Source organism: Branchiostoma lanceolatum, chromosome 3 (genome assembly GCF_035083965.1).
Source record: "Branchiostoma lanceolatum isolate klBraLanc5 chromosome 3, klBraLanc5.hap2, whole genome shotgun sequence".
Classification (NCBI taxonomy): domain Eukaryota; kingdom Metazoa; phylum Chordata; class Leptocardii; order Amphioxiformes; family Branchiostomatidae; genus Branchiostoma; species Branchiostoma lanceolatum.
Window position 1 is genome coordinate 17,089,876 of NC_089724.1, and position 22,248 is coordinate 17,112,123.

General features: G+C 40.2%; 3 protein-coding genes across 4 annotated transcripts in view; all 3 read right to left on the reverse strand.

The window, feature by feature from the left end:
• Positions 1–6,888, reverse strand: part of LOC136430674 (Fanconi anemia group I protein-like) — a 34,416-nt gene extending 27,528 nt beyond the window's left edge. The window contains exons 1-13 of the mRNA XM_066421470.1: positions 6,742–6,888; positions 4,153–4,244; positions 3,899–3,974; positions 3,547–3,677; positions 3,298–3,383; positions 2,976–3,043; positions 2,731–2,791; positions 2,332–2,373; positions 1,898–2,021; positions 1,562–1,647; positions 928–1,054; positions 659–751; positions 277–355 (exon numbers count right to left, since the gene is read on the reverse strand). Coding sequence (XP_066277567.1) covers positions 277–355; positions 659–751; positions 928–1,054; positions 1,562–1,647; positions 1,898–2,021; positions 2,332–2,373; positions 2,731–2,791; positions 2,976–3,043; positions 3,298–3,383; positions 3,547–3,677; positions 3,899–3,974; positions 4,153–4,236 — 1,057 coding nt within the window. The 5' untranslated portion in view covers positions 4,237–4,244; positions 6,742–6,888. The remainder of the gene's footprint in view (positions 1–276; positions 356–658; positions 752–927; positions 1,055–1,561; positions 1,648–1,897; positions 2,022–2,331; positions 2,374–2,730; positions 2,792–2,975; positions 3,044–3,297; positions 3,384–3,546; positions 3,678–3,898; positions 3,975–4,152; positions 4,245–6,741) is intronic.
• Positions 4,718–6,695, reverse strand: LOC136430676 (inositol-pentakisphosphate 2-kinase-like). The gene has a single exon (XM_066421472.1). The coding sequence runs from the start codon at positions 6,453–6,455 to the stop codon at positions 5,031–5,033; it is 1,425 nt and encodes a 474-aa protein (XP_066277569.1). The 5' UTR covers positions 6,456–6,695; the 3' UTR covers positions 4,718–5,030.
• A 298-nt stretch (positions 6,889–7,186) lies between the features above and the next one.
• Positions 7,187–21,980, reverse strand: LOC136430678 (tripartite motif-containing protein 3-like). Of its 2 annotated transcripts, none has more exons than XM_066421476.1 (16): positions 21,922–21,980; positions 20,876–21,070; positions 20,529–20,704; positions 20,182–20,354; positions 19,513–19,623; positions 19,223–19,310; positions 18,669–18,863; positions 18,173–18,329; positions 17,612–17,813; positions 16,244–17,320; positions 15,742–15,919; positions 13,604–13,732; positions 13,210–13,328; positions 10,764–10,903; positions 9,920–10,077; positions 7,187–9,415 (listed from the first exon to the last, which is right to left on the reverse strand). In XM_066421476.1, exons 2-16 carry the CDS (start codon positions 21,060–21,062, stop codon positions 9,269–9,271), a joined length of 3,237 nt encoding a protein of 1,078 aa, XP_066277573.1. In that variant the 5' UTR covers positions 21,063–21,070; positions 21,922–21,980; the 3' UTR covers positions 7,187–9,268. The 2 variants fall into 2 exon arrangements, with proteins under 2 accessions (XP_066277573.1, XP_066277572.1); XM_066421475.1 differs by having other exon boundaries at positions 20,867–21,070.
• Positions 21,981–22,248: the final 268 nt, after the last annotated feature.

Sequence of the window (22,248 nt, forward strand, 5' to 3'; positions counted from 1 at the left end):
TAACTTTTTCAATTGTACTGACAGGTGCATAAACTATCAAATATTAGTGAAAACCAAGTTCTACAAGGAAGTAGAAAAATCTTAAAGTGATCACCACTCACATAGTGTTAAGCTGAGCACAATTCCTGTGTATATGCAAATGTTTCAGTGTGGAGACAAAAACCAGTGAAAACGTTCATCCACTGCCTATAGTATGTAAATATCTGTACATGTGACATACTCATCACCAACTTTGACCTTGCCTGACCTGTGACCCCCAACATGTGACCCACTGACCTGTGACCCACTTTGACCCCTGCCTAATCTGTTCATCCTTGAAGCTCCGGCTGATGGCACTCTTCAGGAACTCAAAGATCTGGAAGAGAAGGATTGTGTTGGAAAGGGGGAAACAACAAAGGCCCACTGCACCTTCCAGAGACACTTTAAATGACACAATATTCCCGATTCCAGAAAGTTCTGACTTAATATCTATTGTGGATTCATCTTTGCCCACACTCCTTGAACCAATTACACGTATACTGTTCGACATAATGACCAGACTGATACTTGGAGGAATGAAATCATCCCTCAAAACTATCAATTGTTCAATGTTTATTATCAACATGATTATTCATTCAAAAAAGCCCAACAAAATCAAAGCAAACCCTCAGGTACTCACAGGCTCCTCAAACCTCTGGATTCGTGCCACAGACAATGCCAGTGCCACGTTAAAGGGGGAGAGGATCTTGGTGAGAGACCCCTGCTGGCCAGCCTGGGAATGACAGATAAAACTGAATTAAAGGAAGGCAAAAATTAAGATTCAAAAGGTTAGTATTCTATGCTAACAATACCCCAAAAGTCAATTCTAACCCGTTACCACGAATGAAACTACATTTCTTTCTCTCTGACAAGAACACCTGGCCCTACACCTTCTGCTGCCCTTCTTACCTTGAGAAACTTGACAAACTCCCTGCCGAGGTCTTGGTCTTGTTTGATGGCAAAGGTGATGTGGAGGATGATGGTACCCTCCATGTGGCACAGCTGGTCCGCTGTCAGAGTGGACAGCATGTCCTCACTATATAGGATAGGACAAGAACACTGAACAGTGATTAAACAGCACATACATGTATGAAACATCACTATAACAGCACATACACAGCTAGGAAATAGCACAAAAGCAGCTATATATCTATCTCTCTCTCTCAATGTAATACATGTAATACAAACTAGAAATCATGCAAGGCCATTTTGCTGTCAGTGAAAGTGATCTCGAACCAGTTTAGCTCAAATGAACTCAATGAACCGATTTGCTAATCTTCCACTGGTCATGACAGAGAAGACAGACGCTAAGTGCAGTATTTGCAGGTTCATTGAACCAGGATAATTCACCCAGGTCTTTTTGACAACAGTGAACATCCCGTCCTAAGGACTGCAACCCTTTCAAGTAGCGTGCATGTCAGTAGATTGACGCAGCCGGAATTCAAACTCACAACTTCTTGGTCTGAAGACAGGGTCACTAACCATTGGACTATGCACTCTATGCAAGCTGCTAAGCATGTTGAATCTGCCCCAAAAGACTTACCTCTGCTCTGACTCTTGCAGTTTGACAGCCTGGTCCTGCTCTGCAAAGTAGGAGGTGATCCCCTCTAGCACCAGGCGCTTGAAGCCCTGTATCATGAAAAACAATTCTACATATTCAGGCAGCCTAAGGGTACAACAACCTAACATCAGAGGGAGACATTACTATTATACTATTGGTATTCTGGTTCAGTTCTTTTGAGTTTTAACATTCCCACTGCTGCCTAACTCTATGACCAATCAAAGCCAAACGGCTACTTCAGTGTGCTGAAGGCATAAAAATCTTAAAGACAACTATACAGTCAATTGAATAAGGATTCGGCTTGAATAAAATCCTTACTTTAGTGGAAAGCAGTAATAGTTGATACACTAGCGGCGGCAGCTCCTGGAGGTCAACATGGCGGAAGGAGCGAAGGATCTTCTCCATCACGAACTTCAGCTCATCGTTGGTCGTCGGTATGTCTCTGAGAAGAGGTAAGATGGTACAGTCTTCTATGCTACATTTACTAAATTTAGTTCTGTTTCCTTACAATCTGAAGTTTATGGAGGGAAGGTAGAGGTCTAAAAATAATAAATGTACAATCTACCTGTTATTTCAAAATTTTGAGGCTAGCAATAGAATTTCAGATTCAAGCTCTGATTCTGCTTAATCTTATGTTGTGCATTTAGTTTTCTCTCTTTTGCTTATTAAGCTATATTTTCCAAGGAAAACAAACCCCAATGTCCTGAAGCAGAAGAAAAATCAAACGCTTCAAAACAGGTGTAAGACATTACCTGAAGACTGCAGCAAGGTGTATGACACAGCTGGAGTCCCACCTGAGGACAGGTAACAACACAGGTAAACCAATCATGCACTAGTAGCACTACTCATAACATGTAGGGAAAATGTGCATTACAATTTAGCATCAATGTGGTCATCTTTACAATTGAACTATAAAGACATTCACGTAATTGTAAACACAGGCTAAGAGTCCATACACATATCATATCAGTCATTAACACTGGCCCAAGTATTGTCTTGTTCTATAAAGATCTGCGCAGCACGATATACTAGTATTCACTACAATTATCACACACTAAAGAGATGAACAAGACTAACAACAAAGTAAATAGATCCTAGCTTTCTGTCTTTCAGAAAGTAAAATGTCTCAAGTACTCTCAACTTAGATTCACCTGCTGGAACATAGGGAGTTCAGGATGTGACTCTTACACTCGGCCCCTGTCATCTGGTTACCTACACAAACATACAAAGGAACAAAGTTTATACCAATCCATGTGGAACAATGAGAACTTCATACACACCAACTGATGATCACAAGAGCAATGCTAAAAGCTATATGTCACATGCATCTGTGTAAGACATTAAAGTGAGTATTTTAGAAAGTCCATGCACAGAAGAGGAAATGTTGCCACTGTACCGTTTCCATAGCTCACTGTCTCCCTGGATGCAAGTGATGATAACAGCTTGGAGAACAGATCTAGTGACCTGGTATCACAGGAGACAAATTGTACAAGACTGTTATTTTTCCACATGTATAGATATCAATACCAAATGTGTAGTACTGTATAGTCTTAAACCCTTACATTCTGAGATACTAGTAACTGCTTAAAATGACATTACTTAATAATATCTTCAATAACACTAACAGAAAGTTAGCTTTGGTTCATACATGAACAACAGTGCAAGTCACAAGTCTTTATTTACTTGGTATTTGTGACATTCCTATCCTTTTTACGTACTTGGTATTTGTGACATTTCCATTCTTTACAGCATCCACAAACACTTGTGCCAGATCAACAACAGCACTGGGAGGAAGAAACTCAACCTGGAGATAATATACAAAAAAATTAGCATACAAAACTATTATCTATGTTCATATCATTTCTCATATTTTGTCTACCCACAATTGTTAAATGCCAGAAACCTTTCCAAGGCTCATTTTCTATGGCGTAGATGTAAGAGACTAAAGTTTAAAATATATTCTGTACCTCCATGAGTAGGAAGCCGAGTAGTTCAGAGCCCATCTTGGAGCTGACATCTCCTCCCTCCAGCAGCTCTAACACGTGTTTGTACACACCCACACGTACAGCAGCGCCCTCTGCCGTCTCACAGGGGGAACCTGCAACAAGAGGATTCTTTAAAACTAAAATGACTACTTTTTCTTTGCCTCTTACAAAGTAGCATATTCTTTTTATTGCCATGATTAAAACACAAGATTTTAAGTATTCCCAGCAAGAAAGGTTTTTAGGCAAAAGTAACCGGACTATCCTACCATTACATTGATCATTAAGGAAAAGTAAAGGTTGTGCTAACAACCGAGTGTTGACTACCGGTACTCACCGTGGAAGACTGCTCGCAGGAAAGTTGTAGGGTTCCCCTTGCCTCTGAGTACACGGACATCGATGAACTCCTCAAGCTGAAGTAAAAACATGTGTTAACAGAATCTCCTGTCTTAGAATATGTATGGCACAAATAGAGGACAACAAAATTCTTAATGAATCATATGTCTTTTTAAATATGGGTTAATCAACTTGTCACTTTCAAAGAAAATTTGTCATACAGTATGTCTGTGGTAACTAATTTGTAGTACTCACCTGGTTAGGACCCAATGTCTTCAGCAGTTTGGTAAGTGAGTCTACGTCTCCTTCTTCACTGAGGGCAAGAATCTTTTTATCCATGTTGGAACCTGTGGATTTAGATAAATTAGAATGAGGACGGAGAAAGAGAAGACAAAATTTGTTCGTCAATTTTCTGTAAAAAAAATGTTAACTCTTGAGTTAGTTTTCTTATTTTGGGGGTATTAAACCTCTCATACAAAATGATATTTTCAGCAGTGGACATACAAAGAAAGGTAATGTCACTCTTTTGAAGTTTGTTGTGTGTACCTTGTTCACCTATATGATATCAAATTTCCTCCCCTGCTGCAAAACTCACATCAGGGATCATTGAAGCTCTGGTGTTACATTATCTCCATTTGTGACTACAAAAGCTACACATATCTTACTGAACAGTTAGGTAGTAAAGTCATATCTGATTATTTATGTATGAGCTAATATGAAACATTGAAAACATTTACTGTGTATTTGAGCTATATTGGATTTCTTGTCATCATCCCTCAATCATCTTAAATAAAATATACATGTAAATGAGTAACAATGAAAACATGAACTTGTCATTTTTATTGTTTCAATATGAATAAACAATGACAATGACGTACAAGTACAGTGTATCACAATAAGAAAGCATATCAATGGCACATGAAATCTTGATTGAGTGTTGTAGTGGGTCTGCCAGTCTGAATACATAATGCTTGTGGCAATGACAAAAATCATCTAAAGGACCTCCAAAAAGTGGTCACATTGGCCAGGTGGTGCTCATGTGGAGGTGGTCACTTATACTTATACATGTTTAACTCTATTAACAGAATGTTGCAACATTTTCTTCATGTCTCTCCTCTTTAATAACAGTATGATCACTTGTCCACGGTAGTCTGCACATATGCCTGTACAATATCTTTGTTTAGACTGAAGTACTTCTGAATCCTATGCAAAGGTTTCGGCTTGGTGTCAACAACTTGTATGTTAAACATGTACCTGTTACCAACTGAGTCTGTCACCACAGGTAACATTACATCTGGACCATTCTCAACTCTCTGCATGGTGACCATGACAGAGCAGTCTTTAGCTGTTAGAGACACCAGAAATGCTTTCACCAACATAACCACTGATTCTATCGACTCTATGTTGTCTCTACACTTCCCAATCATATTGTGGCTCACTGTCCATTGAGCATTGTCATAAGGCCCTTTCAAACACCATTTTTCCCAATCCTCAGGGTGAGTGTCCAGGTGGGCCACTAGTCTCTGGTATAGGGGGTAGATTCCTTCAATATCCAGCACATCTAACCGCTGAGTGTGTAAAATGTTGTATAAAACACTGCCCGGAACTAAACCGTGCTGTGAGTCTCTTTGTATTTGAGCATCACAGGTACTTTCTGAACAGCATTCAGGGGTTGAACTGGGTGGAGTATCGCCATAGCAACTGTCAGACTCATTCCCTGGATAAACCAGTGTCTTAAGCAACAGTTCTGCAAATCTGTCAATAAGAAGATCATTCCTTTCAGTTTGCGTTCCTGAATCACCTGCACAATTACTGTCTTTGATTTCAGTCTCACCAGCAAACAGTGCTGTGAGGCAGTCCTGTAGTGGTTGCTGATGGTTTTCAGCATCACCTGAGTAGATCATTTGTCCATCCTGGAAAATTTTAAAGTTATTTTGAGGGTTCTGTATCAAAGCCTTGATGGCATAGGTCATACGGGATGCAGTACCGGAGAAGAGATCCAGGGGGCAGTATTGTGACCTTTCCTCTATTTTGCCTTGGCGGAGTTTCAAACACTGCTGCATACAGTAGCGGCACACAGATCTCCGTTCTGCATGGACATGTGGTATGGTGTCAATCTTTGGGAGGAAGCCAGTTTTGGGTTTCACTTCAATACAAACTACAGGCCCCTGTTCATGGGAGTTTACCTGGGAAAGGCTACAGGCATCAGGCAGGCGAATAGCAAACCCAGAAAGGTCTAGCTTTTCTAAAAGTCGTCTGCTGGATCTGTGTTCCCTCATCTTCTCTTCAATCTTCGAAAGAAACTCTTCTGACACGCCGACAACCTCCCCCACAGGCACGAACTGAGCACCAATCAGAGGCCGCATAACAAACCTCCCAAAGTTAACCTCGTTTTGCACGGTGCTTTGAACATCTGCATGCGACTCTTCCGAGCTGAGCTTGTCTTCGAACTTCATAAGAAGGTAAACGTCATTGGTGACTAAGTTATCGACCGCCAAACACCGGTTTCCCTCGCCTCTGTAAACCCACGAGTTCATATTTGTATCTTCTGCCGCCATTTTGGACCACCTTTAGGTCAGGGGTCAACATTCAGGTGGCATGTCAAGACTCGCCCGAGCCAGTTTGTTATCCTACAGCACAATCTGTCCATTTACGATGAACTACGTTACTTAATATCAAAACAAAACCAAATCGATAACTTAACCTGATCATCGGAGATTAATGCAAGAGTGTACTGCACTGTGGCTAAGCAGTACGAAAGAAGAAAAGTTAACCGCCTGAAATCCTGACGTAAAACTAGTCATTAGAAACCAAATACGTAATTTTTGACTGCACTAAGCTTACCTTATGAATGTCAAGGTCGGACGATGAGATGAGTATTGTATAGACGATCCCGACAATCGCTAAAATGACAAAAATCGTCTCCACTTTGGCAGGAATTTTCACAACAGCAAATTTGGCGCCATCTTTACTTTGTGAAATGAAAACGAGGCTGACCGCCAAATGACGTCCAATCAGATGACGGGGCAGGACGGACAGGCCTACCCATAATCCCGCTGGCGGCCCCTAACTTTCAAAGTTTGAAGACTTATTTGAGGAGCTATGAAATCGCAGAAAATTTTACAATGCGATTTTTCCCGAGATCTTCATGGTGACGCTAGAGGTTTATTATCTTAAAATGCACAATTTTCATTATAATTGGTATGAACTTTTTTTGGCAATTGAAATTCAATCAAACCGTTGAAATGACAAAAACTGGGCACCAAATAAAAATCAGCCTGATGAAACATTTTGGGGATGTATAAAGCTTTAATCTTAGAGACAAACTCGTCAGCAAACAGAACATGTATACATGTTTCAACAGTGGTGATATATCTTCACTGCTATCCTACCCTGATCATGAGCTACAAAAAAACAAACTACGAACAAACTATGAACAATAATCAAACCTTTTAGTAATACTTTAGATCATAAGGCCACACTGATTTGATTATATGGATGACATCCTCACGCATATCAATATAAGGTCTCTTTCCCCCCAAAAAAGCCTGGTGACCATACTGCAAATAATGCACAGAAGCTGCAAATATATGCAGTAAATTCCACATAAAAATCGGAAAGCAAATAGTTATGTCATAGACTGGTATTTCAATTCCAACATCAAAGAAGAAAGAACAAAAATAAAGAATTTATTGTTTGGTATACCATGTTCTGTGTCTTCAGTCATTTATTCAACCATCCTGTCCACTTAGATTTCATAATTAAGGCAACTATTTTCGGGGCCAACCTTTTTTTCCTCCCATGCTCGCATAAGTTTTGGGTTGCCCAGAGGATGTCATCCATATAATCAAATCAGTATGGCCTGAAGTTAAAATAGTTGTCAACCTATCTGTACTGTGAGATAATGGAACAAAACAAAATCAGAATACAAATATATTGGCCTGGCCAACAAAATCAAAATGTTTTGTGTATAGTGCTTAAATGTCACACTACATATTCTCAGGCTGTATCGAAATGATGAAAAGTTACGACATTTTAGTTACTGTATGTGCTAGATAGTTGTGAAGTGATGTTTCTTTCTGTTAGGTTACCTGACAACGTTAAGTATTCAACAAAAACAGGAACAAAGATGGTTAGTTACACTGAAGTCATAAGAACTTTACAAAGTCACCTTCCCAGTTGTTGTGGGTTTGACAAATGACAAGTACAATTGACTTTGTACTGCACAGGCTTAGAGATTTCTTGACCAGAACAAAAATTAAGCGACTTAAATCACTATGTGTACGGGTCAGGTAAAACCTAAATAGAAAAGTGACATGAAGACAGAGCAAGGTGCAACTCTTAATATGCTTTGTGAAACTCGTAACTTTGTGAAACTAAGTACTGATCAAGCTGTGCGGGGACATAGCAGAACATTGCACTTCTTGAGTGAGACAGACGTTACAGATTACTTCCTGCTTGGCACCAACAACGGTACAGCGTAAATGTTTCTGCTTGTTTTCGAGTTATTCCTTAAACAGAATAGTTTGTATATATAGATAAATTCTGCACAATACAAAAAGGAATCCTCTACCTTTAGAAACATGTCATCATGCTCAATCACTCAATGTTTTGCATCATTTTCATGAGTCACCTCTGCTGTGTCATTCCAGCAATGATTCTAGGTCATATTGTTAATGTTACAGTTTCACTCGATATCCTTGATCTTCCTACTGTAACCTATTCCAAACAATCTGCACACAAAAAACAATAATCATACAGTACCCAAAACTTTCTTTAAACCTTTTTTAAAGCTTCATGTAGTAACTTAAAAAAAATATCTTGAGATATACCCTTTACTAAATCTCTGAACAAGATAATGAATTACAAAGGAAAAACATAGCACCAATTTTTCCAACCTTTTGATAGCTTTAGAGCTGCCAAGACTGTCTTCACATACAGCCAAGTACACAATGAGTATAGTACAACTCTCTCCTGAGTATAGTACAGCTTAATCTACAGTGCTGCTACTCTCTTATACAATAAACAGGCCTCTGTGTCTCCAACTCTGCGCTTCTTGCAAATTTAAGAAGTTGAGTCCGGCACGAGGGTACTGGGTACATACTTCCTGGCGAATGAACTTCTTATATCATGATTGTCAAAAGCCCCATACAAGCTCTATGGAGGAAAGCAAACAAAAATTGAGTTTTAGAAAAGGAGACTGTTTTTCTTAACACATCCATGTACATCTCTACTTTATCAGTGCAACACTAACAGTTTGGTACACTGTGCCAAAACTTACAGTGAATAAGCTGCCATACCAACAAAGCTGTCTGTGTGCATTCCTATGAGCCTACTGCTGCACTCCTCCTTACACAACCTCCCCCCAAACTTATACACCCAGCTTGTATTTCTTGATGTTGTGCTGGGTGTAGTTTACCACAATCAGATACCCGTCATTTGTCAGCGCGATGTCTGAGGGACGGACAATCTTCTCTAAGTCCACATGGCAGAAAAATTTCCCGCTAGGTTTGAACACCTGAAATGACAGAAATACCCTGAATGTCATTCAACAAAGCTGACACAAGGTAAAAATGAGTTGAGCAGAATAGCTACAATGTTATCTGTATCTAGAGTCCTTGTCACATATCTAGGACCTTCCAATGACTATGCTCCTGACCACCCAACAACCAAGGTTGGTGCCAGGTTGGGAGTAGCCTGGAATTCATCCTATTCTAACTCAAGTTTGCTCCTTTGATTGCATATAAGAACATGACTTTTCCAAGTTTGATTTGTCAAAATTCATAATCGGCTGGCACAGACGACCTTGACGACCAACTCACAACCACAGATGACCTTGATTACGACTAACTCCCAACCATAGTCTGGAGCAAGTCTTGAGGCCAAGAGTCTGGAGCAAGTCTTGGGTCCTGGAGACAGGTATGATCCTATATAATGTCCTTGAATCAATCAATCAAACAAACAATCAATCAATCAATTAGTCAATCAATCTTTACACCTGTATTAATTAACCCATGCACACCTGTACCCTACAGTTCCTGCTGTCAGCGATGACGATGTTTCCGCTCCCATCGACGGCTACCCCTGCTGGCTCACTCAGCAGCCCGTCCCCTATCCCATGGGACCCGAACCGCAGCACAGACTTCCCGTCCAACGTGGTCATGTACACAGTGTCGTTACCTGGTGGGAATTCCAACTGTTAACTCGTAATCACACGGTCAAACCTGTGGATTGCTTATAGAATATTCTATGCAATTTTTGATATAAGCTGTATTTCAGATGAACAGAGACATGCATGCAGTGTCCTGGCAAATAAAAACTTGATTTTTTTTAATGCCCTCGACACACTTATCATATGTCATTAGGCCAATTCCACAGAAATTGGCAGACTGGCAACAAGACATGACAGTGCTTGGTGACACATTTGTAGTAACAGAATGGTCCCATAAGCCTTACAAACTACAAATGTACCACAAAATAACAGAAAATAACGAACATATTGTCACGTTTTGGGATACTTTTATGAACGACTCACACATGCTACACTCATAGCAACTTCTATTTGTGGAAGTTACCTGTTTTACCAAGGCGTATTCAACTGTCGTGATAACTTAAAACTTTTTTTTTGACAAGCAACATTTTTTTAAAAGAAAATACCAAATAATATCATGTACATGGATGACATGCACATACTCAAGTTTGTGTTGCCTTACATTTCCAAACTGGGCCAAGCCAGGCAGTACAAAAAGTATGATATGAAAGACAATTTCTTGATAAACACTTTTAGATTTAATTTTTGTTCCCGAAAACAGCCCAACAGGGCTCAGTTTGGAAAAGTGACTCTGTCATATGCACAGGAGACTGACCCAAGTCAGACACGATCAGGTTCTGCTGACTGACGGCCAGGAAACGCAGCTTGTTGGGTCGACCTTGAACAGGTTCAAACAGCGACCTCTGTACCAGGTCACCTGTCAAGGTGAAGGTCAACACAGCTGCTGGGTCGTGTCTACAGTTGGGACATTAACACAAGGTAAAGCAAAACTGCAATAGAGATGTTGGTTACCACGTAATGTTAAAAAAACCTGCTGGTATGTTATCTGTTTAATTACCCAGGGAAAACTAGAGTCCATTCCAAGTCACCAAGAGGGTTGTTATTGTCATAATTTACAAATCGTTTTCAATCTATTGTAATTACCTTCGCCGAGAAGGTTATGCAGAGGGTAGCGTTTGTTTGTTTGTTTGTTTGTTTGTTTGTCTGTTTGTAGTGGCACAGAATAACTCAAGAACGCCTTGATGGATTGTCTTGGTATTTGGTATGTTGGTAGGTTTTGATGAGACCTAAAAACGATTAGATTTTGGGCTCCCTAGCGGCTTCTTACGGTACTGCAGCGGAACTTCCTGGTTTGATATCTCGTGTTCTGGACATGCTATGGAACTTATTTTTGAGTGGTAGATAGATCTTTGGACAGAGAGTAAATGGTGTGGGTTTGGGCCCCCTAGCGGCTTTTTTGGAACTGCAGGAGCAGGTTTTGCGTCTGACTTTGAAAGGGAATAACTCAAGAAGGGCTTGATGGATGGTAATGATTTTTGCTAGGTAGATAGCTTGAGTGATGATGTACGTGATTAGACACCTCTTATGCAAATCAGTATCTAATTTGCATAATTAATGAGGAAAGTTTATACATCCGCCAAATTCCATGATAGGACTCTGAAACATGTGACATATGTAACTGAGGAAGAGAGAAACATTAATTGATATGAACTATGCAAATGAAGACCTCATTTGCATAATTAATGAGGAAATACTATAACATAATGGGCTTGATGGATGGTCATTATTTTTGGTATGTAGATAGCTTGTGTGATGCTTAGTATGATTGGACAAGAATTATGCAAATCAGATTCTAATTTGCATAATTAATGAGGCAACTTTAAAAATCCGCTTTGTTCCATGATATGACTATTCAAATTGTAACTGAGGAAGAGAGAAATGTTTATAGATAGAAAATATGCTAATGTGGGCTAATTTGCATACTTAATGAGTACCTTCTCTAATTCCACACTGGCAAATAACGGCAATTTCATACATTCAATACTTTTTTTGGCATCGGGACGTTATGTGAATGTAAACATCGTTGAATCAAATTATGCTAATAAGGGCCTCATTTGCATAATTAATGAAAAATATTAGCATAACCTTCTTTGTTGAGCTCATAATTTGTTAAGCTCATACTTTGGACATGTTATATTTTAAGACAATCAACTGGTATGATTTATAATTGATGAGAAACACTCCTAATACATCAGTCATAAAGGTTACAATCATTTGGCGAAGGTATGAGGTCGTGGAACTCTAGTTATTTGTGTGAGAGATTTGATACTTTAGAAATATTTTGAATGTGATTTCAACTTTATAAATATTCCTCCGGTTTTCTTAAACTTTAGAAATATTCATCATGTGGAACAGGATATTTCTAACAGTTTCTAAACAATGGTAACAGCATTCTACCATTATTTACAATTATTTACAATTTCTTACCATTTTCTACCATTATTTGTAAAATCTTTATAAATAGGTCAGAGGGCTGGGAAGAAAGCAATTCACACATCATTGCCAAGTATAGGGAAGAATGCTCTCCACAAAGGACCAAACAGTGTCCTGCAGTAAAATCTAAAGATAGACAAAAGCAGACAGAAGGGGCGGATTGGCACCTACATTTATGGGGGCAATCACCATTCTACCATTTTCTACCATTTTTTGTAAATATTTGTAAAAGTGAAAGAATCATATAGATGTTTAGAAATTATTCTAAATAAAGAGATTTTTGTGCAGTAACTTTGTAAATGTTTCTAAACTATCTAATTGTATTTGAATAAATTCAAATTTTCCTATTCAATCTTGTAGAAAATATTAGAACTATTGTTACTCAGATTTTCTTTTATTATAAATAATTCAAAATTATTACAAATATCATTCAAAAACCCTCTTGGTGACTTGGAATGGACTCTATAATGCATAATGCAAACTTTGCGATTACCAAAAAAAAACCTTATTCAGTTTCTTTTTTTTCTCCCTCATATTAAAGACAAATTCTTCCCTAGGTTTTGATGAATGGAGTATTACATTTCTGGATACAAGTAACCTGCTACATATAAATTTGGTCGAATTTTACATTTTTGATCTTTATCATTAATCTCTTAAGAAAATTATGACACAGAGAACAGGAAGAAACTGCATGCACATGGGTGATACTATAGGATGCATTTCCACTCTACAATGTAGAAAAGCAGAACAGTAATCAGATACAGGACCTTGGGGCATTGACTGTGACCAGATGTCCTTGTGAGGTGAGTGCCAGCCCAAAAGGAGCCCGAAGTACGTTGTCTCCAAACCTCCGCACAAAACGTCCCTTACAGTCAAACACTTGAATCTGATCAAAGATGTCATCAACAAAAAATTAAAAGGATAGCAGCATTGGTGATACAGAATTTTGACTAAGTCCCAAAATATTTCACATTCTATAGACAGAGATAGAGAAAAGATAGAGACAGAACTGTGCATAAGTAGTCAGGCATCATCAAATTTCAATCACTTTGACTCAAAAAAATCAATTCAAGAAATTTCAATGGCACCTTCTATACAAGCCTTAATCAAACTTCTACTTGATGAACAGATATTCTGCCCAAGGGCTGCAGCCTGCCATACCTTCTTATCATCCTTCACAACGATGTCTCCTGCTGGGGTCACCACAATGGCAGACGGACGCAGGAACTCTCCATCCCGGGTACCGATGCAACCAAACTTGAACTTAAAGTGTCCTTCTCCATCAAAAACCTAGCACAAAATATGACAGAATTGATATCATATGTTAAGGATTTGCCCCTTTAGGTTTAAAGATGCTTCCTTGTTTGTGTTTGTATTTGTGTTGTATTGTGTGGCAAGACTACAACAAATCTTCAAACACACATGAAGCTGTAATTTGTTATTTCCTGTGTGAATGTTTTCTATCTGTATATATATATATATATATATATAGGTATATGTATACAATTTATATAGAAAAAGGTCATGATCATAGCTTGTCCAGAACATGAGACAGAAAAGTTTGAAGTTCTACTGCAACACCAATTGCAAGCCAGGGGGCCCAAAATCTAATGATTTCTTTGATAGAACAAGACCTAGCTCCCTAGCCACATACCAATTTTCATGACAATCTACCGGTATCCATAGCTTCTCAAGTTTTGCTGTTCAACCACAAACAAACATAAATACAACTAGACTGGCCGTCATTTGCTTTAAGAGCAAATTCAGGATGTTTCGCCCATACTCCTCATGCAAGAAGTGGGCTGTCCCAAAATAAGTCCTGGGCAAATCCAAGTTTCTGCATAATTTATGCAAATGAGGTCCTCATGAGCATAAGTTATGTCCAGGTGCTTTCACCTTTCCTACATGTACCTACATGTTCAAGATGACATCCGCAGCTTTTACAGTAAGGGGAATACAACATCATGCATAAATTATGCAAGTGAGGTCCTCATTAGCATATGTCATGGCCAGGCGTGTGCACCTTTCCTAAAGCTACCTACATCTCAAATATGACATCTGCAGCTTGTACGGTAAGGGAAATACAAGTTTCTGCATGAATTATGCAAAGGAGGTCCTCATTAGCATAATTTTTGGCCAGGTGCATTCACCTTTCCTAATGGTACCTACATCTTAAAGATGACATCCGCAGCTTTCACGGTAAGGGAAATACAAGTTTATGCATCAATTATGCAAATGAGGTCCTCATTAGCTTAATTCATGGCCAGGTGTGATCATCTTTGCTAACGGTACGTACATCTCAAATCTGACATCTGCAGCTTTTCCGGTAAGGGAATTACAAGTTTACGCATAAATCATGCAAATGAGGTCCTCATTAGCATAATTTATGGCCAGGTGTGTTCGCCTTTCCTAAAGGTACCTACATCTCAAAGATGACATCCGCAGCTTTGACGGTAAGGGACATACAACTTTATGCCTCGATTATGCAAATTAGGTCCTCATTAGCATAATTTATGGCCAGGTGTGTTCGCCTTTCCTAAAGGTACCTACATCTCAAAGATGACATCCGCAGCTTTTACGGTAAGGGACATACAACTTTATGCATACATTATGCAAATTTGGTCCTCATTAGCATAATTAATTGTCAGGTGTATTCACCTTTCCTATAGGTACCTACATCTCAAATATAACATCCGTACCATGTAACATAAGGTACATATAACTTTCTGTAATACCATTAGTAGAGGTACCCCCTGACATCTGCTTGGTTTTAACTCCCAGACAGGGGAAGTGTAGGAGGGCTTATGTTACAAGATGACCTACTTGTGAGAAAATAACCAAAAATTCCATCAAAAAATTGCAAAATAAATCATTTTGAAGTAGTGTATACCAAAAAAAATTATGGGGTCCTTTGGGTAAATATCCAATGCACAACTAAACCAAATTTCAGGTCCTTAGGTTTCAACACCACGGCACTGGAGGCCATAATGTGCGACTTTTGTCGGAAAATGACCCAAAAACCTCGATAAAATCATTTAAAAAACTTATATGAAAAAATTTTTGAAAGGGTCTAGGGGTATACACAAACTCTACCTCCATACCAAATTTCAGCTCATTTGGTCGACGGACGACCGAGAAGAAGCGATTTGAAGATTTGACAGGAGAAGAAGAAGAAGAAACCTGACAAAAAAAACAATATGTTTCGTTGGCGAAACATAACTACTACCGAAAACATAACCTTCTTGGAGAGGTACAGAGGTAAGCGTACGGCAAGTACATCTTGACATGATTGTTCTTACCTGTACCCTGTTGTTCCCAGTGTCTGTGACAAAGATCCCCCCATAAGAGTCGACCGCCACCCCGATGGGGAAGCTGAACTCCCCAGTGCGTACGCCACGATTCCCAAACTTAGTCACAAGCTGGCCACTGGTGCTCTTCCACAGTTTTCCTTTTGGCATCAACGCATCAATACAGAACCTGCAGACAGACGATCACATATGATAAGGCCACACAAATTTTATTTCTTAGCTCTGCGAAAACCTATTGGTGTGAGCAGGTGAAATGAAAATAAAAACAGGTACAAGTATTCTGTCACAGAACCCATGTTTCAAATCCATGCAACAAGGCTTTAACTTTTCAATTTAAGCTAAAAACAACCAGAAAGACAATAACTTTATTCAACTGTTGCATTTGGGGGTCATACATGACTGGAATAAATTGGAGATGACAATGTCAAGGACTTTGTATGTGTTGATGTACTCACACACAATAACCTTCCCAGCATTCACAATATCTACTTACTTTGGCTTGCATTTAGCATCTTTCTCTGAGGATTTTTCAGCATGCTCTGAGGTTTTGTCTACATTTCCATTGACCATAGACTTTTTTGTTGTCTCTTTCACTGGAGTGCTCATTGTTGAGCTTTGTTCAGAGCCAGATACATTGAAGTCATCACAATTTGTTTCTTCCAACTTCACTGCCTTTACTTCACCATTGATAACAGGAGCATTGTGTGATTCTGAGTTGACTGGAATGTTGTTGGTTCCATCAAACGTGATGAGAGGGCTGGGAAGCTGGAACTTTGGCTGCGGTATTTCATGAACATTCTTCTTTCTGCTGTTTGCCTTTATTTCTTCTTGCTCTATGTCTGAGTAGAGCTTACGGAACGGAAAAGAGTTTGTTAACTTGGAATTCTCACTGGAACTGTTAGTAACCTCATTGTCCTCATCACCATCACTGTTACATGACTTAGTGCCATTCTTCTCAGGTGATGAGTGTCGGCTCAACGACCGCGCCCCATCTAAGTTCACCTTCCGTCGTGGCCCGACCCACGGATTCGCCGATCGGTTGTTGTTTGCGTCTGAGTCAGATTTCACAGGGCTGCCAAAGCTGCTACTGACGCTGGCTACTTCCTCACCTTCAGTCATACTTTCATCTGTCTTGCTGGCCAGGGGTGCAACCATTGCCAAGTCATCTTCAGACCTGGACCTCAGTTTAACAACAGCCAGACTTTCAGCCCCAGGTCTGTCCTTTTGTATGCTTGGATCACTCACAGACAGCAGGCTGCTTTCATCTGTGGGAAGCTTTTCTGACTGTCCCGGGTCTTTAGTCTTGGAGTGTTGGATATCCAGCTTCCCCAAATGTTTGGTGATCCTGTTGATTGCCTCCTTTTTACCCTCCTGACTCCATCTACGTGAGCCTCCTTCAGCCTTCCTGCCTCCAGGTATCGCGGCCGTCTCTTTGGTACGCTTCAGAGAAGAAGTCTGGTTGGACCTCTGGAAGGAGGTATGTCTGTATGTCCCTCCATTGGCAGCTGGTGTGACATGAACAGAGAAGGGGCTGCCTCGGATGTGGTGCCCACAGATCTTCACAGATAACCTACAAGTGATGCAAAGAAAAGGCTTCCAGTTTGAAATCTGTTCATCTTCCAGCTTCCTGGTTCTTCTTATTCTCAACCTCAAAATGTTGAAATTTACATCAAAGCAAACATACTGTGTACTCTGTGATTTCTGTTTCAAGGAATATGTGATTTAGGAAACCAAGTCAAAATATTTTTATAGTGCAGGGAAAGAGGGATTTACCAGCCATACAGGATTAGGTTCGAGTCCAGGACAATTTCAAAGTTATGCATTCCTAATTGATCAAAGAGAAATTAAGGCATATAGTTACCTGTGAGGCCCAGCAAGTTGTGGCGTGTAGTACATCGAGTATGTGCCGTTGAAGTTGTCATGGATGGTAGCCGGGGTGACCACACCCACTGGATCCACCACCTTGGCACAGATAGAACTGATCATGGTCCTCATATGGTCACACCCTGTTGCTATGGTTATCATCTCCTCCTCCCCAGCTGTTGCCATGGCAATCCCATCACCTGGAGACAACATATAATCCAGTGCATGGTTTAATCTTCATCAGTATCCATTGTGGGTAATATGTCAAAAGTGAAGGCCCATAACTTGTAAACAGGTCTTGTCCACCATACATGTCCAGACGTCTTTTGTTATGTCTCAGGAGCGTTCAACTTTTACATACTACCCACAACGCACTTTGCTGCAACAGTTTATCAACTAATATACTGTACTTGGACTGCTCTTCAATCAATAAAAGACAACAAAATGTAATCTATAGAAACATAACGTGAATGAAATCTATAGAAAAAATTTCTTCTTCAAGGAACCTACATTGTAACAGCCAAGCTGGTCAGTAAAGACTTTGAAAATTTTACATTACCTGCTGCCAGAACATCTTGTGGGACAATGGAGCCAGTCTGGAGATATCCCAGGTTGTCTTTCAGGGTCTCTACACTAACCTCCGTAGAGTGGAAGTACAGAGACAGGGTGTTCTCAAGGTCACACTGCACATCATAGCTGGTCAACTCCTCAAGTCTCTGGGGTTCACAAGGTAAATACAGACATGACGATTTCAAGGTCACAAAAAGCTGATGGTCAATGATGGTCACTTCCTAAAGTTTCAGGTTCATATGTCAAAGGTTTCAAAGGTTGTTGTCAAGCAGATTTATGAATCATGAACCCTACTGAACTACGACCCCATATGTGTGGATTCTGTGGCTGCATAAAATGTTCCTACACCTACTTTAACTCGCCCTTCAGAGAGAGCAGCTCAGTGTCTGTGGACAAGGTCAGACATGCATACAGATAAACTATGACCCCTAAAGTGTGAATGCTGGCTGTACATTATGTAATGAGGTAATGTGAAAAATTCCAACCTGGCGAAACTTGTCCATCAGACACAGCAGCTCAGCATCTGTAGCCAAGGCCAGGAAGCTACGTGCCTGCATACAGCTGTGTTCTCCCCTACAGTACAGCTGAAGCATGTCTTCCTTAGTCTCCACCAGCAGTCCTCTCTTCTCATCTACAACACTGGACAACTCCGCCAGGCAGCACTGCTTCGCCTCCTCAACCTAGGAATCATTTACCGTGAATTCAGTTACTTTTGTTGGGACTAAGTTTCTGACTTAATTTCGCGGTAGAATGGCAGAGGAGGTTTTCATGGTGTTTTAAGTTTGTAGGTGAAATGATTCTGTATTACATTTATTTAGTAATACATTGGAAATGCATATTCGCGATGTCATGAATTTGCGACGGATAGGTCATCCCAAAACACCTCATGATTCACCTGGTATCAGATTATTTTTTGCTCAACCACAACTTATGAGCAGAAAAGCAAAGACTATAAGGTACAATTCTTGTCTTCACAAGGTGTTGACAAAAAAAATTTGTAAATGATCAAGTGAATGACAATAGGAAAGACCAGGCGCACCTTGCTGATGAGCTCTGAGGCAGACCTGACAATTTCTGCCTCTGCCCGGTTCTGTTTCTCCAGAAGAAGCGCCAAGGCCCTGTCAAACCTGGACAAACATCAACATTGGGATGATGAGGTTTACTTCATTATTACATTGATTGTGTATATAGAAGATGTAAATAGAAACTGACACAACAACAGAACGTGGGGGACCACAAAATACATTAATAGTAAAACAAGCACGACAGGTGGCAATATAATTCTACCAACACAAGCTTCCCATACCACTTAACAGTCTAGTATCATACCTGTCCCTTTCACCCTCCATGCTCTTCAGTTTCTTTTCCAGCCCCGTGATGCTGGAGCGAAGAGTCTTCCTGTAGCTCACTGCTATCTCATCTGGAGACTTGTAGTTATTCCTGAAGTTACACAGACAGTATGAAGGGAAAGAGACACATTCATCTTTTGCATTTGTAGAACTTTCTGTTTTCAGAAGGAATAGCATGCCATATCAACAGTTTCAAACTCCTTTCTTGGTAAACCGGATATGCGGCCAAGAGTTGATTTCAAAGTTTGTTCTAAAAAGCAGCTGAGTGATAACTTCAATGACGCAAATGATACAAAAACATGTAAATTATTGCTTGCCAGTTAGCAGTTACACATATACTGTTACAGTAGAATGTTTGTTAATGAACATTAGTAAACTCATGCAATACACGCATGAAATGAGTTATGCCAAAATGCTATACCGGCTATGAAGATACAGATATGTTAAACTTGTTGTCCAGCAGTGCTGTCTTCAGCTTTATATTTTTTTCTGTCCCACTCAGTGTTCGGGAGCCCTTGCTAAATCTGTCATTTTAAGCTTCCAAAAATACATTTTTGTCAATTTCATGTGATGAAGTTTGCATTTTTTTGACAGAGCAAATTTCCGTCCCAGGATGTTGTCAAATGAACTACGTGAACAACATTATCACCTGGGGATGGTTGTGTTCTCCTCTACACACTTGGTACAGCACAGCATCCCGGAGGTCTCACAGAAAAGTTCCAAGGTCTCCCCCTGGTGTTTGGTGCAGTACAATGGCCTTTTCTGAGCCTGTTGCTGGCGGAAGAACTCGGAGATGTCTTGCATTCTGTGCCTGCGGAAAATCTGGGAACAAGACATCTTTCGTTGTCAGTCATTATCAGAATATTTGAATCAATCTTACAATTATCCTCTTAGAAAATGCAGTGATTCAGGTGCAAGATCTCAAATCTTGGGCATCTCACAAATGCCTGCGTGATAAGGAATACTTTGTATACAAAGCCTAGCAGCTCCCCCTACCTGCATGTGCTTGTGAGCTGCATGACAGTTGACGCAGAGGAACCTCTGGCAGTCCAAACAGCGGTGTGAGGCCTCTAGCAGGTTGTCACAGCTGGTGCACTTGACACTACCTTTAGTAGCACAGGCTACCGACTTCGCATTGATGATGTTCGCAACCAGGACATTGTCCTGAAGGTCTACAGATAAATGCAGGAAACAAATCTTGTCAGTTTATAAAGCTTCAAGTTCATATTTCTGCCAGCACGTTTTGTGCAAATTGAAGATGGTTATTTTAAGTCCTGATCATTATACGCTACAGAACATCTACCTCCATAGCCTTAAAGTTAAGCTAAACTCACCGTCCTCACCCTTGGCAACCTCCTCCTTACAAGTCTCCACAGGACAGGAGAAGACCTTCCCCTTCTCCGTCCCCTCCCGAACCTTGAAGATGCACGTTTCGCAGAAAGTGTGCAGGCACGGTAACAGCTTCGGCTTGCAGAAGACATGACAGCACTGAGTGCATCGAACGACAACATGTCCGGGCTCGTTTGCCATACTTAAATCTGGACGAAAAGAAAGAGAAATTTCAGGGTGTTTTGGTTGCAAAATTTGCCTTTGCCTTTGGGTTCCTTCTTCTATAAAAGACTTTCACAAGTTTTAGACAAGCATGGCAGACGTCTGTATGGAAAATTCCATGATAATTAATTGTTTAATATATCCATAAAATTTATCTTCTCAGTGTTGCCTCATATCATACTCGCAACCAATAGATAATTGGCTACTTCAATGTGCTAGAAGGTTAAAGCAAGATATTAAGATTGTTAGTAGATGTGTGTATCTGTTATATAAACGATAACACAAGGCAACAAAAATTATCCACCCACATTTGGTCAGTGGAGCCCTCTGTCTATACTCGTATATGTTAACCTCCTTACAAATTCTGAACAATTCTTTATTTACAAAGTGAATAACCTGAAATAGCGCACGGAGGTTATAACCTCCTTGAATGGAGCAATACATTCACGATTGTATTTTGCTCGTGCATTTATGAAACCTATTAAACGTCACATCTCATCAAACTCAAAGATTATGACTGAGTAGAGTATCCATAACACACCAGCGAACAGTTTGTTGAGCGCTAGCTTAGCTACTTAAAGAATACAGAGAATCCCTACACCCCTGCCATGTGTAAAACACTCTACAAAACACTCAGAACCATTAGCCTGAGTGCCAGCCTTTTTAGCTTCCGTCCGCTACCCTAGCTCCGCTGCGCTACCCAAGCTCCGCTGCCGGCGAGGAGCGGAGCTTGGGTAGCGTACGGAAGCTAAAAAGGCTGGCACTCAGGCTACAGAACCATTGCATTGTCACTAAAAACGTCGAAAAATCGACAGGAAAGTTAGGGAAGTCAACAAACCATTCGCAAAACTCTCATCACGTGGGCACCAAAAATGGCCACCCAAATATCAAATCACGTGACTGACAAAACTTTGACAATCTTGAAAAGTGAGAAAACATTCAAATGTTACACATTCTAGCACGGAGAACTCCAATATTCTTCAAAAAGGTTGATCAATATCATGGATAGTTTTGTTATTTGATAAGTGGATTCGTCAAATTTCCGGCAGCCATTCGGTTTTCCGAATTTTGCCGAAGACATCCGAATACGTCAGAAGCAGTGGCGATAGCAGACGACGCGGATGGACCGTCCCTGCCTGGCGATTGTTTCAGAGATAAAGTAGGA